Here is a 25,620-nt window from a genome sequence, read left to right as displayed (position 1 = left end):
GTTTATTTTTGTTTTTATTACCATTACTCTAGGAGGTGGTTCAAAAAGGATCTTGCTGTGACTTATGTCATAGAGTGTTCTGCCTATGTTTTCCTCTAAGAGTTTGATAGTGTCTGGCCTTACATTTAGGTCTTTAATCCATTTGGAGTTTATTTTTGTGTATGGTGTTAGGAAGTGTTCTAATTTCATTCTTTTACATGTGGCTGCCCAGTTTTCCCAGCATCACTTACTGAAGAGGCTGCCTTTTCTCCATTGTATATTCTTGCTTTATCAAAGATAAGGTAACCATATGTGCATGGGTTTATCTCTGGGTTTTCTATCCTGTTCCATTGATCTATATTTGTGTTTTTTGTGCCAGTACCATACTGTCTTGATTACTGTAGCTTTGTAGTATAGTCAGAAGTCAGGGCGCCTGATTCCTCCAGCTCCATTTTTCTTAAGATTGCTTTGGCTATTTGGGGTCTTTTGTGCTTCCATACAAATTGTGAAATTTTTTGTTCTAGTTCTGTGAAAAATGCCATTGGTAGTTTGATAGGGATTGCACTGAATCTGTAGATTGCTTTGGGTAGTATCGTCCTTTTCACAATGTTGATTCTTCCAATCCAAGAACATGGTATATCTCTCCATCTGTTTGTATCATCTTTAATTTCTTTCATCAGGGTCTTATAGTTTTCTGCGTACAGGTCTTTTGTCTCCTTAGGTAGGTTTATTCCTAGGTATTTTATTCTTTTTGTTGCAATGGCAAATGGGAGGGTCTCCTTAATTTCTCTTTCAGATATCTCATCTGTGTGTGTAGGAATGCAAGAGATTTCTGTGCATTGATTTTGTATCCTGCTACTTTACCAAATTCATTGATTAGCTCTAGTAGTTTTCTGGTAGCACCTTTAGGATCCTCTGTGTATAGTATCATGTCATCTGCAAACAGTGACAGTTTTACTTCTTTTCTGATTTGGATTCCTTTTATTTACTTTTCTTCTCTGATTGCTAAAACTTCCAAAACTATGTTGAATAATAGTGGTGAGGGTGGGCAACCTTGTCTTGTTCCTGATCTTAGTGGAAATGGTTTCAGTTTTTCACCATTGAGAACGATGATGGCTCTGAGTTTGTCATATATGGGCTTTATTATGTTAAGTTCCGTCTATGCCTACTTTCTGGAGGGTTTTTATCATAAATGAGTGTTGAATTTTGTCAAAAGCCTTTTCTGCGTCTATTGAGATGATCATATGATTTTTCTCCCTCAATTCGTTAATATGGTGTATCACATTGATTGATTTGCATATATTGAAGAATCCTTGCGTTCCTGGGATAAACCCCACTTGATTATGTTGTATGATCCTTTTAATGTGCTGTTGGATTCTGTTTGCTAGTATTTTGTTGAGGATTTTTGCATCTATGTTCATCAGTGATATTAGCCTGTAGTTTTTTTTGTGACACCTTTGTCTGGTTTTGGTATCAGGGTGATGGTGGCCTCATAGAATGAGTTTGGGAGTGTTCCTTCCTCTGCAATGTTTTCGAAGAGTTTGAGAAGCATGAGTGTCAGCTCTTCTTGAAATGTTTGATAGAATTCACCTGTGAAGCCATCTGGTCCTGGGCTTTTGTTTGTTGGAAGATTTTTAATCAGTTTCAATTTCAGTGCTTGTGATTGGTCTGTTTATATTTTCTATTTCTTCCTGGTTCAGTCTTCGAAGGTTGTGCTTTTCTAAGAATATGTCCATTTCTTCCAGGTTGGATGACTTCTATTTGTTTTGAAACGCTTAATGATACCACCTCAAATTCAAGTCTTAGATACAAAATTTCAGTCCAATTTTTGCTATAAACTTCATGGGAGAATATCAAGTATATGTTTTGTCTGATACTTATTACATATTCATATATACCTGAACAGACTTGATGCCAAGGAAGAAAGCCACCTTCCCCCTACCCATCTCTCCTAGATACACTTTGCCAACTTTAATGAATATTTTATAAAAGTCCTCTATTGATCTCTTCCCTGAGACAATATATACAGCTAACCTACTGCATTCTCATGTGTCTTATTTTTCAAAAATACATAATCAATATTTCTTAACTACCAAGTAGTGTACTGAAATTAAACCAGGTGTTTTTATTTTTTCATACATTTTATTTATTTATTTTTGGCTGCGTTGGGTCTTCATTGCTGTGCACGGGCTTTCTCTAGCTGCGGCGAGCGGGGGCTACTCTTCCTTGCAGTGCATGGGCTCTTCATTGCGGTGACTTCTCGTTGTGGAGCATGGGCTGTAGGTGCACAGGCTTCAGTAGTTGTGGCTCGTGGGCTCTAGAGCGCAGGCTCAGTAGTTGTGGCGCACGGGCTTAGCTGCTCCACAGCATGTGGGATCTTCCCGGACCAGGGCTTGAATCCGTGTCCCCTGCATTGGCAGGCGGATTCTTACCACTGTTCCACCAGGAAGGCCCAAGCCAGGTGTATTTTAAATGTGCCACAGCTCTTTGTGAAGATAAAAATATATTTTTATCCTTTGGTAGACATAGTTTTGCAGGTCTTTATTTAATTCATTTAAGTTGCTGGCAAATGAGTAATTTATTAGATAATACATTTAATTTTTTATAAAGTCTTCTCCATATTCAACTATCTGGCACTAAAAACTAGTAATAGAAGGTTCTTTAATAAGCTTATAAGGAATTAAGGGTCTAACATTTACCTTTGTGTACCTGACAGTGCAAATAGTACCTTTATAATTCAGTTATTCTAGTGCAATACAGACATCATTCAGGAAAAAACGTCACATTATAAATACTTCTTTCAAGAGTTTTTTGATTACTTACCAGGTTCATCAAAATAAGAGCTTTTTAGAGTCATTCTAAAGTGGAATTACTACTATTAAACTATTGACCAGGTTGGTTCATCCAAATTATTAGGGATGCTGTCTGTGCTGTAGAAAGTTAAATTTTTTGGCATGTTTTAAATATTTCTAGGAGTTTTATTGTATCAGTCACCAGATAGTTTCATATGTTAAGTGCTCACAACACTGAGATACACACAGACACGTTTTAAGATTTGCCCAAAGACATATAGCCATTGTGTGGCAGAGCCCTCAAGGGCTACATGCCCATACAACTGTATTTATTGTATCCGCATGTGAAAGTGGTAGGGACTGATTAATGTCTTGTAAACATACATGCAGAATAATTTCACTACACTCCTAAAACCAAGTCCCAGTCAACCAAAGAGGGAATGGTCATCGTAAGTGGATAGGGCTTGAATTGGAAATCCATAAAGCACGTGAGATGAGCCAGGTTTCATTTTATATGTATTGTGACTACTTTAAAAAAGCCACCATCACAGAAAATTAGCATAAGGTTTAGCATCACTTAACTTTGCAGTCTAATTTAAATTCCAGTCCGACAGTATGTAGTGTGTTCCTTTACTCGAGTTACACAACTCTCCTTTTGCCTTAGTTTCCTCATCTGTTTGAAGCATGTGACAATCCTTTAAGATTAAAAGGATTCTTTTAATCCTTTTAATTGAATTGAATCACCTAATTCAATCCCTGGCTTCAGGTATTCAATGAATGGGTCACCTTTCCAAGTAAGGAATGTAAACAAAGCCCTAAATTTATAATTACATAGCAGGTTATCTAATCTGTGATTAAAATGAGTATTACCTTAAAGATTAAAAATTAGGGGGAAGGGCTTCCCTGGTGGCGCAGTGGAATAAAATGGAATAACACATTTTGGATCTAGGGCAAGCAAAAAACATTAAGACTGGTGTAAATCGGGGTTTTTTTTAGTTTTGCTCCCCCCGCCCCCTTTACTCAAAAATACTTTCCAAATATTCACAGACATTAACAAGTGTCCATGGTTCACTATAAATAGGATATGGGAGGGAAGGCAAGCCACGTTCAGCCAAAGGAGCACGATGACTTCACAGTCCCATTTAGATGTGGCAGCTCAGATCAGACACAGTTAACCCTTGAATAACGTGGGTTTGAATTGTGCGGGTCCACGTTTACATGGATTTTTTCCCAGTTGTAAATACTCTAGTACTGTACAACCCACGATCCGTGGTTGGTTGAATCCACAGATGCGAGTAACTGGATACCAAAGGCTGCCTATAAGTTATGCTGGCATTTTTGACAGCCTGGAGGGTTGGTGCTTCTAACCCCCCTGCTGTTCAGTGGTCACCCCTGTACAGCTAACCCCAGCTGTTCTCCCCCTTTCCCTGTGGGCGTGTGCATGCGCACACACACACACCCTTGCATACCAGCAACAAGCTTTACATTTAAGGCAGGGAAACAACAGAGCCACCAGCTGTATTTTGAGATGGAGCCAACCTTAAGGGGGCTAGGAGAGGCCATCTCTGATACAACTTTGCCCCCGGGAGCATACCTTATACTTTTGGGATATCCTTTTTTATGCACTTTGTGTCTGTTAGTATTGGATGACAACTCGGGCAGCACAGAAGTTTTTGCCTCCAGTCTTACCACAGGCAGCTGACAAAATTGGGGGAAAGGTAGCTGGACCAACAGTAATGACCCTGTGATCCTAAGGGCAATGCAAATAGCTGTTTCTGATCCTCTGGCCACATTTAGCTCTGCAGCAATGCTTACAAACAGAAAAGTGAAGGGTAGAAAGCTGAGGTGTCAATAATATCATTCATCTTAGTCAACTTTTACAGGAAGGAAAGGTTTGAAATGAATAATCGGTTTGCTGCTCAAAGTTATATGCAGGAACAGTGGATACCCATTTTTTCTACTGGAACCTGCTAAACAGATGTACCATTGTGTTAGCACAGACTTGGGCATCATCGTCTGCTTAAAAGAATTTCCATACTCCAAGCTTATTTCCTTTAGTCAAAAGGTGTTAGTTGAGAATGCTTAAGAGAGTCCTGCATCACTTACCTGTAGGGCCCGTCCTTTGGTCTCAGTAGGGAGAGTAAATGCAGAAATGGCACACACAACACAGACAGATGAGAAAAGACAAGGCTCCCAGAAATGATGCACGCATGAGAACCTGCAAAGCACAAGGGATGACTAAATAGATTGTGCCCCAGTCACTTTTAAACTGACTTTTATGCTAAAGGGAAAATAAGAATTCACTTCACCAAATACGTAACCAAAGGGCTTTGCAGCCGTTCTGTAACTTGTGCATTCCTGACATCCTAGGTCTATTATTTATTTGGGCCAAGCTACTGTAGGCAATTTTGTGCGACTCTTCCATGAGCTGCGAGTGACATTAAGATGCACTGGCCAAGTCAGACTTCTCCCTGCATTCACCCCTCAGGCTTCTCCAGAGCAGCCCAGTACCTGGGGAAGACGAGAGAGCTGCCTGTTTTCCTACCCAGTTCAGCTTAACTTGTAACCCTCTCCTTTCCTGCAGTACCCCCTCTGCTAAAAGTCTACTTTCCCTCTTCAGTTCTGACAGGATCAACCAGGAGGAAGTCTTTTGGGAATAGATGTAATTTCCTGGTCTCTGAAATGATAACATGTCTGTGTTCATGATGCTTCATGGGTCACAACCAATCAAAACTTACCGTAGAAAAAGTGGACACCATTCTCATCCTGATACTGGTTAGTTTAGACCAGGGGTCCCCAACCCCCGGGCCACAGACCGGTACCGGTCCGCAGCCTGTTAGGAACCAGGCCGCACAGCGGGAGGTGAGTGATGGGCAAGCGAGCAAAGCTTCATCTGCCGCTCCCATCGCTCGCATTACCGCCTGAGGCATCTCCCCCACCCACACCCCCATCCGTGGAAAACTGTCTCCACAAAACCAGTCCCTGGTGCCAAAGAGGTTGGAGACCACTGGTTTAGACACTCCATCTCACACATCCCTAGGACTTTGCCCAAAGTTAGCAAAAAGCCAAGCACATGGTAGTAGTTGTCAACTAATCTCACAAGGATGGTTAACTGAAATGATTAAGGAACAACGAGGCTCTCTAGAGTCACAGAATATTGCAGTTTGGAGACCTAGACACTAGTCTTTGGTCTAGTCCAACCTCTTCACTTTACAGATAATCCTAGAGTAAGGAAGGGCTAAGTGACTACTTGTCCAAAGTCACAGATAGATCCCTGACACATAACAGATCCCTACTGCTGTCACCACCACTAAGGTTCCCCTAAGATACACAATTTGAGAGCCCATCCTGTGTATAAGGCCTACTTGACCTTTTTTTTGTCTGTGCTGCACGGCATGTGGGCTCTTAGTTCCCCAACCAGGGATCGAACCCGCACCCCCTGCATTGGATGCGCAGAGTCTTAACCACTGGACCACCAGGGAAGTCCGCCTATTTGCCTTCTAAAACAGTAAATCATTCCACTTGTCAGGCAAACAGAACCCATGGTATTAACCACATTTACTATTTCGTAGTTGACCTAGCAAGTGATAGTTATTATTTTCTGATTTTATCTCTCAAAATAAAATATGTTACAATTTTCGCCAAACAGGAGTTTTGGGAAACCAGGATGATAAAAGGGATGGAAACCAAAGGAGACCAGGCAGTCTGAACCATGACCAAATGATGCCACAGTTAGGCATGTGTCTAGGTTCTGCCATTACTGCCACTTCTGTTTTGACACCAAAATTCTCACCACCACCAGGCTGAATTCTAAACTAGCTCTACTTCATATTCTTTGCACCAGATTCAAAGTCTGAAGTGGTGTGAGAGCCTGATGGTTAAGTTTAGGTCATAAAACTTTGTGCTCTACCCACTAGGATCAGGGAGAGCAATTCCTTCATTTCTTTGGCTTCCCTAGAGGGGTTTAGGGCTCTGCTTCCTAGCAGGACTCTAGCAATCAAGTCAGTGTTACTGGATATTCTTTCAATAAATTCCTTTCTGGGATGTCCCTGGCAGTCCAGTGGTTAAGACTCTGCACTTCCACTGCATGGGGCACAGGTTCAGTCCCTGGTGAGGGAACTAAGATCCTGTATGGCTGCACAGCATGGCCAAAAATAAAATTAATTAAAAAAAAAAAAATTCCTTTCTGCGTAAGTTAACCAAAGTCAATTTTTATTGTTTGTAAGCAAGAACTCTGAATAATACCTAATTATAAAAATCATCCTGCCAAAGAGGAAATGCAGATGGCTAACAGGCACATCTGCATGTTAGCAGGTGCTCAACATCGTTAATCAGGGAAATGCAAATCAAAACTACAACGAGAAATCACCTCACACCTGTCAGAATGACTATAATCAAAAAGAACACAAATAACATGTTGGCGAAGATGTGGAGAAAAGGGCACCTTTGTGCACTGTTGGTGAGAATGCAGCCACTGTGGAAAACAGTATGGAGATTCATCAGAAAACTAAAAACAGAACTACCCTACGACCCAGCATTTCCATTCCTGGGTATAGATCCAAAAAACCAAATAAACCAAAAACACTAAAAATCATCTGGGAATTTTGTTAAAATGCATATTTTCAGGCCCCACTCCAGATTCACTGTATCAAAAAACAGAGATCTGTAAATCTCTACTTCTAAAAATCAGCCCAGACCAGGGACAAAGAGGGATATTACACAATGATAAAAGGTTCAGTCCAACAAGAAAACACTCCTAAAGGTTTATACACCAAAGAGCTTCAAATTACATTCTTTCAGAAAAAACTGAAAGGAGAAACAAATCTACATATAGTTGGAGACTTCAATACCCCTCTCTCAATTGACAAACTACTAGACAAAATCAGCTGGATATAGAACTTTATGACACCATCAACCAAGAGGATCTCATTGACATTTATAGAACACCCACCGAACAAACAGCAGAATACACATTCTTTTCTGCCCATGGAACATTCACCAAGATAGACCTCGTTCTGGGCCATAACATTAACCTCAAAGGATTTAAAAGAACTGAAATTATAGAATGTGTTCTCTGACTCAAATGCTATCAAAGCTAGAAATAAAGATGACAGCAAAATCTCCAAACACTTCTAAACAATCCACAGGTCAAAGAAGTCTCAAGAAAAATAAAAAATAACATTGAATGGAATGAAAATACAGCATATTAACTTTGTTGGACGCAGATAAATAGGAACAACAATAAAATACTTAGGAATAAACTTAAGAAATGTATTACATATATGAAGGTATTTTTCATACTAAGGTATGAAAGGTATTTCCTACTAAGGGACATGAAAAATTGAATAAATTTGTTTAGTTCTTAGAAAAATGCAGTATTGTTTTAAAAAATGGTTCTCAAAGTAATCTGTAGTAACTCTAATGGATTCTCAGTCAAAATCCCAGTAGTATTTTTGAGTCAATCTGGGGGGGAAAACTGATTCTAAAGTTAATTTGAAAGCATTAACATATCTATAAAAATCAAGACGCTTCTGAAAACAGTGCGTGCGGGTGAGGGAATCTGGGGAGGTTATTCGGCTAAGAGGCACTAAACAAAGTTCCAATCATCAGCAATATGATATCAGTGCCAAAATAGATCAGTAAAACAATGAGTCACAAAACAGATCCAAGAATTTATGGAAATTCGGTTATTGTAATAGGGGCGTGTTAAATCAACCGAGAGGAGCCGGACAAAAGGATGATGAATGGCCTGGGAGCAACCAGCTAAGCACTGTTTTGTGGCTTTGTTTGCTTTTTCTGTTTTGGTTTGGTTTTTATTGAGATAGGGGATGGGTTGGGAAATAACGTCTGCAAGTTATGCCCCACTAGGGAAATGTCCATTCTGATTTTCCTGGGGGAGGTTTCAGAGCTTTTTCTTTTTCTTGGAGCTGCTGCTCTTGCTGGCAGCAGCCTCTTCAGGTCCACTGCCGAGTGGCTCCTCCTTGGAAGAGAATTTCCTCTTTTGCCTGGGGACCTTCTTGTTTCCTGACTCTTCAGGGTCGCTCACTGGTTCCTCTTTGGGGAAAGATTTCTTCCTCTTGGTGAGACTTCCACTGCCAGCTGTTTCCTCAAGATCACTACTAACCAGCTCCTCCTTGGAAAAAGATTTCTTTTGGGGGGGTTTGGAGGAGACAGATGGGTCTTCATTCCATTCTCCTGAGGAGCCTCCTGGGGCTTTTGCTTTTGCTTCTTTTCGGCTCTTTCACTTGTCCCCTCACATTCCTCCAGGGTCCTGCTGCTGTTTTCTGAAGACGCCAGGGCAATCGCAGCCAGCCTTTTCCTTCTTCAAGTGTTTCTTCTCCTGTTTCTCCAGCTTCCTAGTAACCTCAGCAGCCTCTTCCTCTGCCTGGCCAAACAAAGTGCTGGAAAGGCTTGAAGACCTCCGGTTCCCCAGTTCTCTCTCTTGGCTTTATTGAATCAGGTTCATTAAATCAGTTTGTGTTGTTGCTTTTTAAAGCTGAGACCTTTACCTCAGGTCTCAAGCATAAGTAAATTGTGATTAAATCAAAGAATTTAATGTTTTCGATGAAACATTGAAAGCCTTTGCACTTTCAGTGTTTAACAAACATTTTTAGAAGTATGGATTAATGAAGGCCACTAAGCATGACCCAAAACACTCCTTACGTGAAAATAATTGGTAAGTAGACTACAAAAAAATTGATATTTTGCATGCCAAAAACTTTGATAGTAACATCATAAGGCAAACATGAACAATGAAAAAATATCTGTAGCATAATAATAAATAGCCAATGGCCTGAAGAAATTAGAGCAAATCCCATAAATAAGCAGTTTACCAAAAAAATACAAATGGATAATAAACAGATGAAAGATGCTCAGCCTTACTAATAACAAAGTACAAATTAAGAGGAGATGTGAGTTATTGTCCCCCATATCAAAAAAGGTTAAAAAAAGGCTTTTTAGTGATGACGGAAAGAAACAGGGTTGCTTGTTTAAGAGTGTGTTAATATTAATATATCAAGTAGTATACAAATTTTCTTAAAAGATCCATTGTAATTTAAAATATGCACACCCTTTGACCTCAAAAATTATTCAGTAGGCTTTTTCTACGTAAGAATGCTTTTCCTGGGCTTCCCTGGTGGCACAGTGGTTAGGAATCCGCCTGCCATGCACGGGACACAGGTTCAAGCCCTGGTCTGGGAAGATCCCACATGCCGCGGAGCAACTAGGCCCATGCGCCACAACTGCTGAGCCTGTGCTCTAGAGCCTGCAAGCCACAACTACTGAGCCTGCATGCCACAACTACTGAAGCCCGTGCTTCTAGAGCCCATGCTCTGCAACGAGAAGCCACCGCAATGAGAAGCCCGTGCACTGCAACGAAGAGTAGCCCCCCACTCGCTGCAACTAGACAAAGCCCGCGCGCAGCAACAAAGACCCAATGCAGCCAAAAATAAAATAAATACAATAAATAAATTTATAAAAAAAGAATGCTTTTCCTTAGACATACTCTGTGGCCATTCCCACATGACTCTGCCCTATTGTAGAGGCCCTCCCTAACCACCCGATATAGCAGACCGCTCCCATCACCATCTCCTTCCCCTGTTTTATATGTGTTTATATCAGTAATCATATTGAACATGTTAGCAAACTGTTTGTTTGTCCCTTGTCTATTCTCCACTAGAATGTCACTTCAAATAATCTGGGACCTGGGTTTTCACAGTATCCGGAACATAAGAGAGCTCAATGACTAACATAGTCGCACAGTTACAAAGTTGTGCGTGATGTTCAGTGCCCCGTTGTTTGTAAAAGCAGAAAGAAATAACATTAGGAACAACTTCATCAACAAGGTAATGGCTATCTAATTATACACATCCCTACAATGGAAATCTATGCACCTACATAAGAGAATGAGGTTGATCTCCACATACTAACATAAAATGATTATTAATGACGAAAGGCAGTTGCAATATGTAGATACATATGTAGGTATGTGTGGATAGACGGATGGATGGACAGGTTTGGGTATGTGTATGTTTGAACATGGGCCTATCCACATGTGTACCCACACACACACATGGGTACATAGTGTAAAGAGGAGTCTGACTCCACTTGAGGACTGCTGACAGCCTTTAAGCCTCACCCTTCCCTCTTCCCCTTGTACCCCTATTTCTGAACAAACTGGTAAGAAAGCCTGGATGCTTCATCCTTTGGTACTGGCAGGAGATTCAAACCACACAAGCCCCTGCCCTAGCATGGAAACACTCAAATCTGGCTGCAAGAAAAACCCCAGCCAATCTCCTTGCCTGCTCTCTCAGGCCATTTTGGATCTGCCTGAGGGGGCTACCCTGCTCTCCCAGAGATCTCAGCTATGTAATTAAACAATAAACCTTTCATACCCTCTTGGTGTGTGTATGTGACATCAGTCTTGACATCTGACCCCCAGTTTTTTGGGGGGGGTGGGGAGGAGTGGAGGGAAGTTCCATCTGTCTCTGCAGGTGACCATAGCAGGTAGATACACAGATAGATGTAGATATTTATTAAGTAAGTCTATCTACATATTTACAAGCCTCTAGTATAATACGTATGTAATAAGTTTATAGATACACTCATACAACTCTGGTATATTACTGATAACAGATATACCAAGAGAGACATAATATATATGCATAAAAAAGCATCTGGAAGAATATACCCCAAACCATTAAGACATACACTGGTGGCTATCTCTGGTGATAGAATTACAGAGAATTATTCCTTTCTCAGTTACACATTTGTGTTTGAAATTTTACAAGCAGGTAAGAGTGCAAGACGGGGGCCTCATTGCTACAGCCCCATAGCACATGTTGAGGATTTTGGTCTTTATTGTTGAGGAATGGCAAGGGCAAGATGACAGAGTTTAAGCACAAGAACAATGTAAGATCTGCACGGATGCAGTGAGGAAAATGAGTTGGAGGAGAGTAAGAGCACAGAGGAGACCAGGCAGGACGCTACCTTAGCCATCCAGGGAAAGGTGATGGTAGTTCAAACCAGAGTGATGCTGGTGGTGGAAAAGGAGATAAGGTTAAGGGTTCAGCATCTATTATTAGGATGTTAAATCCACATGGTTTTAGGACCGGCTATGATGATGAGAGAGAAGGGAACAGCAAAGGACAGTTCCAGGTTGGGTAGTGATGCCATGCACTGATGGAAACTGTGAAGAGGAGTGGACTTGGGGGAAAATGTCATGATTTTAATATTGGACGTGGTGAATTTAAGGTGAGTTTGAGACATTCAAGCAGAAATGTGGAGGAGGTGAATGGATATATAAATCGCAGCTCAGAAGAAAGGCCTAGACTAGAGATATAAAGATGGGAGTCATGAGCATATAGTTGGTGATTAAAATCATAAAAATGGGTGAAATCACCTAAGTGGAGAGTAAAATATGAAAAGATGAGGATCTAATATTAAGCAATAAGAATCCTCAGTGGGGGAGCGGGGATGAATTGGGAGATTGGGATTGACATACATACACTAATTTGTATAAATTAGATAACTAATAAGAACCTGCTGTATAAAAAAATAAAGAATCCTCAATAATAAAGAGTAGAGGAAGGTGTACCACAAAGAGACTGAGGAAGAGCAGTGGAAGATGCAGGAGGAAGACCACAAAATGCAAGGTGACGATACCGTAGGAAGGGGACAGCGCGCGAGGGCGAGGCCATCAGAACTGTATGTGAAGGAGAGGTCCCGGAAAATGCAGGGTTAAAACGACGTTTGGATTTAGAGACGTGGCGCTCACAGAGACCCTACCAAGCATTTTGTTGGAGTCAGAAAGGTTGCAGCCAGTTGGAGCAGGCGGACGAGTGAGTGGGGGGAAGGAAATGAGGACAGTGAGGAGGAAGAACTCTTAAGTGGTTTGAGTGGAAAGAAGAGGAAAGAGTGAGTCAATGGAGTTCACATTACAGTTTGTAAGCTATGGAATCTTAACATTAAAGTGCTGACCAGAAGGATTCAACATGGAGGGATAGATTGAAATCACAGGACAGATCAATGACAAACCTGAAAAACTCAGAGACTCAAATGAAAACCCATCAGAATGAGTTCAGTAAGCTGGCAGTTTGAAAAATCAATAGACAAAAAACTTAATAGCCTCTCTAAATACCAATAGCTAGTTAGAATGTTAGACTAGAAGTTATAATGGAAGAAAATCATCTATTTGCAATAACAATGAAAAGCCTTAAAATGCCTAAGAAACTTAACAAGATGTGCAGGATCTATTTGAAGAAAACAAAATCCCAGCAAGGAACACAGAAGAAACACTGAACAAATGGAGAGAAGAACCTTGTTCTTATATGGGAAGACAACACTAAGAAAAAAAGTCAACTTTTCCTAAATTAACTGATACATTTAATGACTTAACAATTAAAATCTTAATAGGATTTGGGCAGACAAGGGAGGCACATTGCAAATGATTCTAAATCTTATCTGAGAAAGAATAGCAATGAGGTGGAGCTTACACAACCAGTTTTGAAAATGTACTATAAACCCCACCTGACTAATGAAAAGAATATGACAGTGACGAAACCACACAGATCAATGGACTAAAATAGCAAGGCTAGAAACAGACCAAGTGATTGTGGGAATATAAGTAGACATTTCTAATCCATGAGTAAAAATATAGGTAAATAAATGAAATAAATAGTTAAATAAATAGTGTAGGGACAACTGGCCTGCCATATAGGAAATTATAAAGCTGTTTCCTACAGTAGACCTCACACTTCGACACTATGATGGCCTGAAAGAGGGCACGTCAGGGATTTCTGGGTCAGAATTTGGGATTCATTTCACTTTGAGAAAATTGATTGAGTTGTACACTTATGATATGGCCACTTTTATATATGGCCACTTTTATATATTTTACATATAAAATAAAAAGTTTCAATAAAATAAAAAAAGTTCAATAAAAAGTTTGTACACCTTTTCCCCAAAGAAAAACAAGACCAGAGAAGGACTGGAAGAAAAGAGATGTGTATTCTCAGAATTCTAATCATGAACATTGATATATTTGAGTGTCTATGAACCTTAAGTTTCTGTACAGAGAAAGAGGACCATAAACAAGAAGGAAAGACAAACAGAAAGTTGGGAGGAACATTTGTAGTATGTCAGGAAAATGATTAAAATCCTTTATATATATGAAGGACTCTTACAAATCAATGTATTAAAGACCAAATTGAAAAATGGACAAGGACCTGAGTGAACAAGCTAAAAAAGATAGCCAATTAAAATATGAAAAGAACGTTCAGTTTCATTCCTAATCGAAGAAACGTGAATTACAATATCAAAGATATCATTTACTGCCAGTAATATTGGCAAAGATGAAATAGACAAAACTAGTTGGCCAGTATGTGAAGCAGCAAGGCCTAACACACTGGTACAGGCTTCCCAAAGAGAATTTTAGCACAATGTATCAAAATGGAAAATAAGCAGACCCCCTGACCTACCAATCCAATTTCTAGGAATTATCCTAAAGAGAGAATTGCATAGTTGGATAAAAATGTAAGCACAAGAGTGCTTACAACTGTTGTTTATAATAGACAAATATCAAATAGTCTAGACATTTAACAATACAGAACTGACAAAGTTCTTGAAAGTAATTTTTGGAGTATACATATGACATTTTTCAGCATGAAAAAGGGCTTGACTTTTATTTTTATCAACATGAAAAATGTAACATATTGTTGCATGCCAAAAGCAGGCTATAAAAAGTCCATGAGGGCTTCCCTGGTGGCACAGTGGTTGAGAGTCCACCTGCCGATGCAGGGGACACGGGTTCGTGCCCCGGTCCGGGAAGATCCCACATGCCGCGGAGCAGCTAGGCCCGTGAGCCATGGCCGCTGAGCCTGCGCCTCCGGAGCCTGTGCTCCGCAACGGGAGAGGCCACAACAGTGAGAGGCCCGCGTACCGCAAAAAAAAAAAAAAAAAGTCCATGAAGGTTTGGGTTCAAGATGAACCCACCTCCTCTCATGGACACACTGAATCTACAGCTACATACAAAATAATATCCTCTGAAAGAAACCCCAAAACTAGCTGAGTGACTCCTTCACATCAGGCAAAGAAGAAAATCCCACATCAAAATGGGTGGAAGAGGCTGAGACACAATCTTACCATGAACCCACCCCCGGTTCAGTGACACACAAAAAGAGGGGAACTCACAACCTTGAGCTTCTCCATGAGGAGTGACGGGTTCCAACCCCACATCTGGCACCACAACTTTTAAGACCTGCACCTGACAGATGAACCTGCAAAACATCTAGTTTTGAAAGCCAAGAGGGCTTGCATCCACTATAAGACAAGGCTATAGCAAACTGAGCATTTTCCTTAGAGGGCTCCCAGGGAGCCTGGCTACCCACCTGGGGACCAGTGCAGTCAGCCCACTGAAACACATCCAGTCTTTCTGTGAAAGAGGCTTATTTGCTTATTTTAAACCATCACCTTGTGGGGCAGGCATCTGCTTTAACATACATCCAGGAGCCTACTGAAATACTCTGCAAAGATGAAGGCTGGCAGGTGCCATCTTTGTGCTGTCTCTCTGCCTTGCTCCAGATCTCTGCTATCTCCCCAAAAGGAGCTTGTGTACATGTATGGTGTCCCAATTTTTGTGGCTACTGCCCAGGGAACACCCCTTGATCGCCTGGCTCTGGTGGCCAGCAAGGTTTATGTTTACGGGTCCCACAAGAAAGTAACAGAGAAAGAGTTCTTAACTACCTACACCCCAGGGCACAGCAGCAGAGAGCCAGCAGACTGAAACACCTTCTTTCTGGGAAAGAGGCCTGTAAGCTTATCTTCACAGCTGCAACCTGAGTGGCAGGCTTCTAATTAAACACACATCTAGGGACCAACTATAATCCTCTCCAGAGACCAGAAGACTGCCTGGTACCATCTTCCTGCTCTTCCTCTGCCCACTCCAAAAGTAGTAAAAATAACTCTAACTACAATAATGTGTTAATGGATACACAGGATAAAAATATGTAAATTGTGATATCAAAAACAAAGTGTGCGTGGGGAGTAAAAATGTAGAGCTTTAGAAAGCATTTGAACTGGAGCTGCTATCAAATCAACAGCTGTATCTCTAAAATGTCTTATGTAAGTCTCATGGTAGCCACAAAGCAAAAACCTAGAGCAGATACACAAAAGAGAAAAAGAAAGGAATCCAAGCATAGCATGACAGAAAATTGTCAAATCAGAAAGGGAGAGTAAGACAAAAAGAAATGAACCTAGGAACAAAGACAGAAAACAGAGAAATGGCAATAAGTATATATCTATCAATACTTACTTTAAATGTAAAAGGACTAAATTCTCCAATCAAAAGACAGAGTGACAATGGATTTTTCAAAAAATAACAAGACCCATCTATATGTTGCCTACAAGAGATTCACTTCAGATGTAAGGACGCACACAGACTGAAACTGAAAGGATGATAAAAGATACTCCATGCAAATGGAAACCAAAAAGAAAGCTAGGGTAGCTATACTTTTATCAGACAAAATAGACTTTAAGTGACAAAGAAGGTCATTACATAATAATAAAAGGGTCACTCCAACAAGAATATATAACATTTGTAAATACTTATGCACCCCATACAGGAGCACCTAAATATACAAAGCAAATATTAACAGATCTAAAGGGAGAAACAGATGTCAATACAGTAATAGTAGGGGATTTTAATACCCCACATTCACCAATGAATGAATGAATAATATCCGAAATATAGAAAAACTCATACAACTCAATAACAAGAAAACAATTCAATGTAAAAATGGGCAGAGGGCATGAAGAGACAATTTTCCAAAGATGACATACAGATGGCCAACAGGTATGTGAAAATCTACTCAACATTACTAATCATCAGGGAAATGAAAATTAAAACCACAGTGAGATATCACCTCACACCTGTTAGAATAGCTATTATCAAAAAGGCAAGCGATCACAAGAGTTGGTAAGGATGTGGAGAAAAGGGAACTCTTTTGAACTTTAAGACCCCACATTCACCAATGGTGGGAATATAAATTGGTGCAGCCAATATGGAAAACAGTAGGGCAGTTCCTCAAAAAATTAAAAATAGAACTACCATATGATCCAGCTATTCCAGTTCTGGGTAATTATCCAAAAGAACCAAAAATACTAGCTTGAAGAGTTATCTGCACTCCCATGTTCATTGCAGCATTATTTGCAACAGCCAAAACATGGAAACAACCTAAGTGTCCATCAGTGGATGAATGGATAAAGTAAATGTGGTATGTATATATACCGTGGAATATTATTCAGCCATAAAAAAGAAGGAAATCCTGGCACTTACAACAGCATGGATGGACCTTAAGGGCATTATGCTCGGGGAAATAAGCCAGATAGAGGAAGACAAATACTGTATTATCTCACTTATGTGGAATCTAAAAACAAACACTGTCACAGGTACAGAGAACAGATTGGTGGTTGCCAGCAGCAGGGGTGGGGGTGAAATGGGTGAAGGGGATCAAAACGTACACACCTCCAGTTGTAAAATAAATAAGTCCTGGGGATGTATGGTACAGCATTGTGACTAGTTAATACTGTATTATATACTTGAAAGTTGCTAAGAGGTTAAATGTTAAAAGTTCTCATTACAAGAAAAGAAAAATGTGTATGTATGGTGATGGATGTTAGACTTATTGTGATCATTTTGTAATATATACATATATGGAATCACTATGCTGTACACCTGAAATTAATATAACATTATATGTCAGTTGTATCTCAACTTAAAAAGTATATGGGGATGGGATCAAGATGGTGGAGGAGTAGGACATGGAGTTCACCTTCTTCCACAAAAACATTAAAAATTGATCTACAAGTAGGAGGATTAACACAGAACACCGGCAGAAGACCTCAGACTTCTTGCCCAGAAGGGCAAGGAAATCTCCATGTAACCAGGTAGGACAAAAGGAAAAAGAAAGGAATTGGGATGGGGCCTGCACCCCAGGGAAGGAGCTGTGAAGAAGGAAAGGTTCCTACACCCTGGGAAGCCCCCTCAGTGGTGGGGGAGATCAGCCTGGATGGAGGGGGAGCTTCAGAGCCTTGGAGGAGAGCGCAGAAACCGGTTTGTGGAAGGCAAAACAGAAAGTAACTTGCTCAGAAGGTCAGCACTGCCATCTTGCACTCCCCAGGCTGAGACACTCATCTGTTGCTGCAGGTGGGGGCTGGGGGCTGAAGCTCAGGCTTCAGAGGCCAGACCCAGGGGTAGGACTGGGGTTGGCTGTGCAGAGACAGCCTGAAGAGGCTGGAATGTGGCAACCAAGGGTGTACACAGAAGAAGCCTGGGCACACCAGAGAGGCAAGCTGCCATTAATGGGGGGTGCACAAGGAGAGGGGGCAGGACCACCATAAGAGGTTCTTTCCCTACAAGCATTCTCAAGCAACAGGACACTGCCAACAGGAGCAGGGCATAAGTCACCGCCACTGCTACAAGACCTGTGAGCAGGTGCCAAGAACCGCCCTCCCGTCCCAGGAGTGTGCGGACTGCAGCTACCCCTAGGAAACCCACAAGCAGACACCAAGCCCTACCCCTGCTGTCCCAGAAGTGCACTGGCCGCAGCTGCCACAATGAGACATGTGAGCAGGTGCCAAGCACTGCCCTCCCATCCCGGGAGTGTACGGACCACAGCCATCCCTAGGATATCCACAAGCAGGGGCCAAGCCCTGCCCCTGCTGTCCCGGGAGTGCACTGGCCACAGCTGCCACTATGAGACCTTCAAGCAGGCGCCAAGTGCTTCCCCCACCATCCTAGGACTGCACAAGAGCCACCACACCTGCACACCCCATATCAAGTGGATAACGGCAGGCACACACTGATGAAAGAGGCAGCAAGCATCCAAACTAAAAGCAGCCCCTTGATTCTGGACAAGATGGTGGAGTAGAAGGACCTGAGCTCACCTCCTCTCCTGAAAGCACCAAAATCACAACTAACTACTGAACAGCAATCAACAGAAAAGACTGGAACCCACCAACAAAAGATATTGTACATTCAAAGACAAAAAAAATTCACAACAAGACCACAGGAGGGGTGCTTTCATGACATAATCAAATCCCATACCCATTGGGTGGGCAACTCACAAACTGGAAAATAATTATATCACAAAGATTTTCCCACAAAAGAGTTCTGAGCCCCATGTCAGGCTCCCTAGCCTGAGGGTCTGGCATTGGGAGGAGGAACCCGCCCAGAGCAGTTGGCTTTGAAGGCCAGTGGGGCTTGAGTACAGGAGCTTCACAGGACTGGGGCAAACAGAGACTGCACTCTTGGAGAGCACTCACAAGGGTTCAAATACAGTGGGACCCAACACAAAGCAGTAACTCCATAGGATCCTGGGCTGGACCTACCTGCAGGTCTTGGAGGATCTCCTAAGAAGGCAGGGGTCGGCAAATGCTAACAGCCGGAAAAGGAGAAATCAACAGTAATACAATAATAGTGGGAGACTTTAACACCCCACTTACATCAATGGATAGATCATCCAGACAGAAAATCAATAAGGAAACACAGACCTTAAATGACACATTAGACCAGATGCACTTAATTGATATTTATAGAAGATTCCATCCAAAAACAGCAGAATACACTTTTTTCTCAAGTGCACATGGAACATTCTTCAGGATAGATCACATCTTGGGACACAAATCAAGCCTCAGTAAATTTAAGAAAACAGAAATCACAGCAAGCATCTCTTCTTACCCCAGTGCTATGAGATGAGAAATCAATTACAGGAAAAAAAAACTGTAAAAAACACAAACACACGGAGGCTAAACAATATGTTACTAAACAACCAATGGATCACTGAAGAAATCAAAGAGGAAATCAAACAATACCTAGAGCCAAATGACAATGAAAACATGATGATCTAAAACCTACGGGACACAGCAAAAGCAGTACTAAGAGGGAAGTTTATAGCAATGCAATCTTACCTTAGGAAACAAGAAAAAGCTCAAATAAAATACCTAGGCTTACACCTAAAACAACCAGAGAAAAAAGAATAAACTAAACCCAAAGTTAGTAAAGGGAAAGAAATCATAAAGATCAGAGCAGAAATAAATGAAATAGAGATGAAGAACACAATAGAAAAGATCAATGAAACTAAAAGCTGGTTCTAGATAGATTTAATTGATATTTATAGGGCATTCCATCCAAAAACAGCAGATTACACTTTCTTCTCAAGTGTGCATGGAACATTCTCCAGGATAGATCACATCTTGGTTCAAAAATCAAGCCTCAGTAAATTTAAGAAAATTGAAATAATATCAAGCATCTTTTCTGACCACAATGCTATGAGATTAGAAATCAGTTACGGGAAAAAAATGGAAAAACACTAGCACATGGAGGCTAAACCATACGCTACTAAATAACCAACAGATCATTGAAGAAATCAAAGAGGAAATCAGAAAATACCTAGAGACAAATGACAACGAAAACACGATGATCCAAAACCTATGGGATGCAGCAAAAGCAGTTCTAAGAGGGAAGTTTATAGCAATACAAGCCTACCTCAAGAAACAAGAAAAACCTCCAATAAACAATCTAACCGTACACCTAAAGGAACTAGAGAAAGAAGAACAAACAAAACCCAAAGCTAGTAGAAGGAAAGAAATCATAAAGATCAGAGCAGAAATAAATGAAATCGAAACAAAGAAAACAATAGCAAAGATCAATAAAACTAAAAGATGGTTCTTTGAGAAGATAAACAAAATTGATAAACCATTAGCCAGACTCATCAAGGAAAAGAGGGAGAGGACTCAAATCAATAAAATTAGAAATGAAAAAGGAGAAGTAACAACAGACACTGCAGAAATACAAAGCATCCTAAGAGACTACTACAAGCAACTCCATGCCAATAAAATGGACAACCTGGAAGAAATGGACAAATTCGTAGAAAGGTATAACCTTCTAAGACTGAACCAGGAAGAAATAGAAAATAGGAACAGACCAATCACAAGTAAGGAAATTGAAACTGTGATTAAAAATCTTCCAACAAACAAAAGTCCAGGACCAGATGGCTTCACTGGTGAATTCTATCAAACATTTAGAGAAGAGCTAACACCCATCCTTCTCAAACTCTTCCAAAAAACTGCAGAGGAAGGAACACTCCCAAACTCATACTATGAGGCCACCATCACCCTTATTCCAAAACCAAACAAAGATACCACAAAAAAAGAAAATTACAGACCAATATCATTGATGAATATAGATGCAAAAATCCTCAACAAAATACTAGCAAACAGAATCCAACAGCACATTAAAAGGATCATACACCATGATCAAGTGGGATTTATCCCAGGGATGCAAGGATTCTTCAATATATGCAAATCAATCAATGTGATACACCATATTAACAAATGGAAGAAGAAAAACCATATGATCATCTCAATAGATGCAGAAAAAGCTTTTGACAAAATTCAACACCCATTTATGATAAAAACTCTCCAGAAAGTGGGCATAGAGGGAACCTACCTCAACATAATAAAGCCCATATACGACAAACCCACAGCAAATATCATTCTCAATGGTGAAAAACTGAAAGCATTTCCTCTAAGATCAGGAATGAGACAAGGATGTCCACTCTCACCATTGTTCAACATAGTTTTGGAAGTCCTAGCTACGGCAATCAGAGAAGAAATAAAAGGAATCCAAATTGGAAAAGAAAAAGTAAAACTGACACTTTTTGCAGATGACATGATACTATACATAGAGAATCCTAAAAATGCCACCAGAAAACTACTAGAGCTAATCAATGAATTTGGTAAAGTTGCAGGATACAAAATTAATGCACAGAAATCTCTTGCATTCCTATACACTAATGATGAAAAATCTGAAAGAGAAATTAAGGAAACACTCCCATTTACCAATGCAAAAAAAAAAAAAATACCTAGGAATAAAGCAACCTAGGGAGACAAAAGACCTGTACACAGAAAACTATAAGACACTGATGAAAGAAATCAAAGATGACACAAACAGATGGAGATGTATACCATGTTGTTGGATTGGAAGAATCAATATTGTGAAAATGACTATACTACCCAAAGCAATCTACAGATTCAATGCAAATTACCAATGGCATTTTTACGGAACTGGAACAAATCATCTTAAAATTTGTATGCAGACACAAAAGACCCCGAATAGCCAAAGCAGCCTTGAAGGAAAAAAACGGAGCTGGAGGAATCAGACTCCCTGACTTCAGACTATACTGTATAGTATACAAAGCTTTGTATACAAAGCTACAGTAATCAAGACAATATGGTACTGGAACAAAAACAGAAACATACATCAATGGAACAAGACAGAAAGTCCAGAGATAAACCCATGCACCTATAGTCAACTAATCTATGACAAAGGAGGCAAAGATATACAATGGAGAAAAGACAGTCTCTTCAATAAGTCGTGCTGGGAAAACTGGACAGCTACATGTAAAAGAATGAAATTAGAACACTCCCTAACACCATACACAAAAATAAACTCAAAATGGATTCGAGACCTAAATGTAAGACCGGACACTATAAAACTCTTGGAAGAAAACATAGGAAGAACACTCTTTGACATAAATCACAGCAAGATCTTTTTTGATCCACCTCCTAGAGTAATGGAAATAAAAACAAAAATAAACAAATGGGACCTAATGAAACTTAAAAGTTTTTGCACAGCAAAGGAAAGCATAAACAAGACGAAAAGACAACCCTCAGAATGGGAGAAAATATTTGCAAATGGACAAAGGATTAATCTCCAAAATAAACAGCTCATGCAGCTCAATATTAAAGAAACAAACAACCCAATCCAAAAATGGGCAGAAGACCTAAATAGACATTTCTCCAAAGAAGACATACAGATGGCCAAGAAGCACATGAAAAGCTGCTCAACATCACTAATTACTAGAGAAATGCAAATCAAAACTACAATGAGGTATCACCTCACACCAGTTAGAATGGGCATCATCAGAAAATCTACAAACAACAAATGCTGGAGAGGGTGTGGAGAAAAGGGAACCCTCTTGCACTGTTGGTGGGAATGTAAATCGATACAGCCACTATGGAGAACAGTATGGAGGTTCCTTAAAAAACTAAAAATAGAATTACCATATGACCCAGCAATCCCACTACTGGGCATATACCCAAAGAAAACCATAATTCAAAAAGCCACATGCACCCCAGTGTTCATGGCAGCACTATTTACAATAGCCAGGTAATGGAAGCAACCTAAATGCCCATCGACAGACGAATGGATAAAGAAGATGTGGTACATATTTACAATGGAATATTACTCGGCCATAAAAAGGAACGAAATTGAGTCATTTGTTGAGACGTGGTTGGATCTAAAGACTGTCATACAGAGTGAAGTCAGAAAGAGAAAAACAAATATCGTATATTAACACATGTATGTGGAACCTAGAAAAATGGTACAGATGAACCGGTTTGCAGGGCAGAAGTTGAGACACAGATGTAAAGAACAAACGTATGGACACCAAGGGGGGAAAACCGCGGTGGGGTGGGGATGGTGGTGTGCTGAATTGGGCAATTGGGATTGACACGTATACACTGATTTGTATAAAATTGATGACTAATAAGAACCTACAGTATAAAAAAAGAAACAAAAAAAACAACTAATACTAAACTTTCTTTGGGTTATTTGTATGGAAATATATTAATATAAATGTTTCAGACATTACATGAAATTTCTAAAAATCTTATATGTTCTGGTATAATGTTATAAGTCATAATTCTAGTTATTACTTTAAAATGTATATCTCAGAAATAACTAAATTTCCTTGTCAATTGCAATATTATGAACTTTCATCAAATCTTTAACCGTGGTCATTTTTAAGTCTTTTGTCATTTACAGACAGTTCTGGGTGTACTCTGATGCTTTTGCAAAAATGTTCCTATAAAAGGGTTTCATCTTCAAGGAATTCATGGAAAAGACTCTGACAAATACAGGTTTCTGGTAACTGACTATACTGCTGAACTGAATGAATAAGCATTTTCAGAACTCTAATGGAAAACTGATGAATTCATAAAAGTGCTAACAAAAGATCAAGATAAAAAAATTAATACATGGGACTGAGTGAACTGATGAGAATTATAATTTTTGTGACTTTCTGTTTGAATAAAAAAAAAATCCCACAAGGACTCAGAGGCAAAAAATATACAAATCAGTTTTCACTGCAAAGTAAAGGAGCTGTTACAGTGGAGGATTACTGGACTGAACGTCAATATTATGACATAGTATGAGTGTGTTTCGTGTTTGGTAATTGCAATCACTGTTGCTTTTGTTGTGGTCATCCACTTACAATGCTTGGTCTCAGTTTATTTATCTCTTGTAAAAATAAAATACAGTGTGTGTGTGTGAAAAAAATATGAAGCAGGGGATTAGGTTAACTCTTGGGACTGGGATGAATAACTAATCTAAAACATACTGAGGGTAAAGCAGCTCTGTAAGAGAAAATATTGTGTTTATATATGAACCTTTTGAATTTGAAGTACTTGAGGGATACTTAGGTAGAAATGTATAGCAGGGCATTGGTTTCAAGTTTCTGAAACTCAAAAGCAAGCTGTTGGCCAAAAATACACATTTGGAAGTCACTGATTTTATTTGAAGTTATAGGTTTAGGTGAGGTTACCTAAATGTCATAATTATTATGATTTTATCATGATACTTTAAATTTAACTCCCTAAATGGACAAAGTACTCTATTAAAATAATAATTAAGCAAATGCCCTGCATATTTGCCTTATAATAAATTACAGAATAATCATGTATATTTTTTATAATGTAAGTGCTTTCAGCATCATAGTGCTATTGGTTAATTAGGTCATTCCCCAAGTATTAAAAAGACTCCAAATTTAGAAACTGAGAAAAAATTGTAGAATGATGGTGCCTTATTAAGAAGTTTTATGTATATCAAACCTTTGGATGACCACTGTACTCTAAGCCTTTTGAAATCCAATCAATCAAATCAATGTATCTGAATTCTTCTAGCACCATAGTCTGGTACATAGTAGAAACTCAATAAATATCTGTTAAATGTGTGACAAAGACTGTGTAGCAGTTGAACGAGACTGGAGATTAAATACATACAGAAAATTTTAAAAATAAATAAATAAATAATAAAAGCTGGTCCTTTGAAAAGAAAAACAAAATTGATAAACTTTTAGCCACACTCATCAAGAAAGACAGGGAGAGGACTCAAATCAATAAAATTAGAAATGAAACAGAAGTTACAACTGACACCACAGAAATACAAAGGATCATAAGAGACTACAGCAAGCAACTGTATGCCAATAAAATGGACAACCTAGAAGAAATGGATAAGTTCTTAGAAATGTAGAACGTTGAAGACTGAACCAGGAAGAAATAGAAAATATGAACAGATCAATCACAAGTAGTGAAATTGAAACTGTCATTTAAGAACTTCCAACAAACAAAAGTCCAGGACCAGATGGCTTCACAGGTGAATTCTATCCAACATTTAGAGAAGAGCTCACACCCATCCTTCTGAAACTCTTCAAAAAATTCCAAAGGGAGCAACACTCCCAAACTCATTCTATGAGGCCACCATCACCCTGATACCAAAACCAAACAAAGATACTACAGAAAAAGAAAATTACAGACCAATATCACTGATGAATATAGATGCAAAGATACTCAACAAAATACTAGCAAACTAAATCCAAAAATACATTAAAAGCATCATACACCATGATCAAGTAGAATTTATCCCAGAGATGCAAGCATTCTTCAATATCCACAAATCAATCAGTGTGATACACCACATTAACAAACTGAAGAATAAAAATTATGGTCATCT

The 25,620-nt window shown here is 39.6% G+C and overlaps 1 protein-coding gene across 1 annotated transcript in view; it reads right to left on the bottom strand.

The window, feature by feature from the left end:
* Positions 1–4,848: 4,848 nt before the first annotated feature.
* Positions 4,849–25,620, bottom strand: part of SVOPL (SVOP like) — a 61,128-nt gene continuing 40,356 nt past the window's right edge. Inside the window, 2 exon segments of the mRNA XM_033432263.2 lie at positions 4,849–4,959; positions 4,961–4,989. Coding sequence (XP_033288154.1) covers positions 4,854–4,959; positions 4,961–4,989 — 135 coding nt within the window. The 3' untranslated portion in view covers positions 4,849–4,853.

The sequence above is a fragment of the Orcinus orca genome, chromosome 9, assembly GCF_937001465.1.
Source record: "Orcinus orca chromosome 9, mOrcOrc1.1, whole genome shotgun sequence".
NCBI classification, from domain to species: Eukaryota; Metazoa; Chordata; class Mammalia; order Artiodactyla; family Delphinidae; genus Orcinus; species Orcinus orca.
Note: the sequence above shows the minus strand (reverse complement) of the source record. Positions and strands in the feature narration are given on the sequence as shown.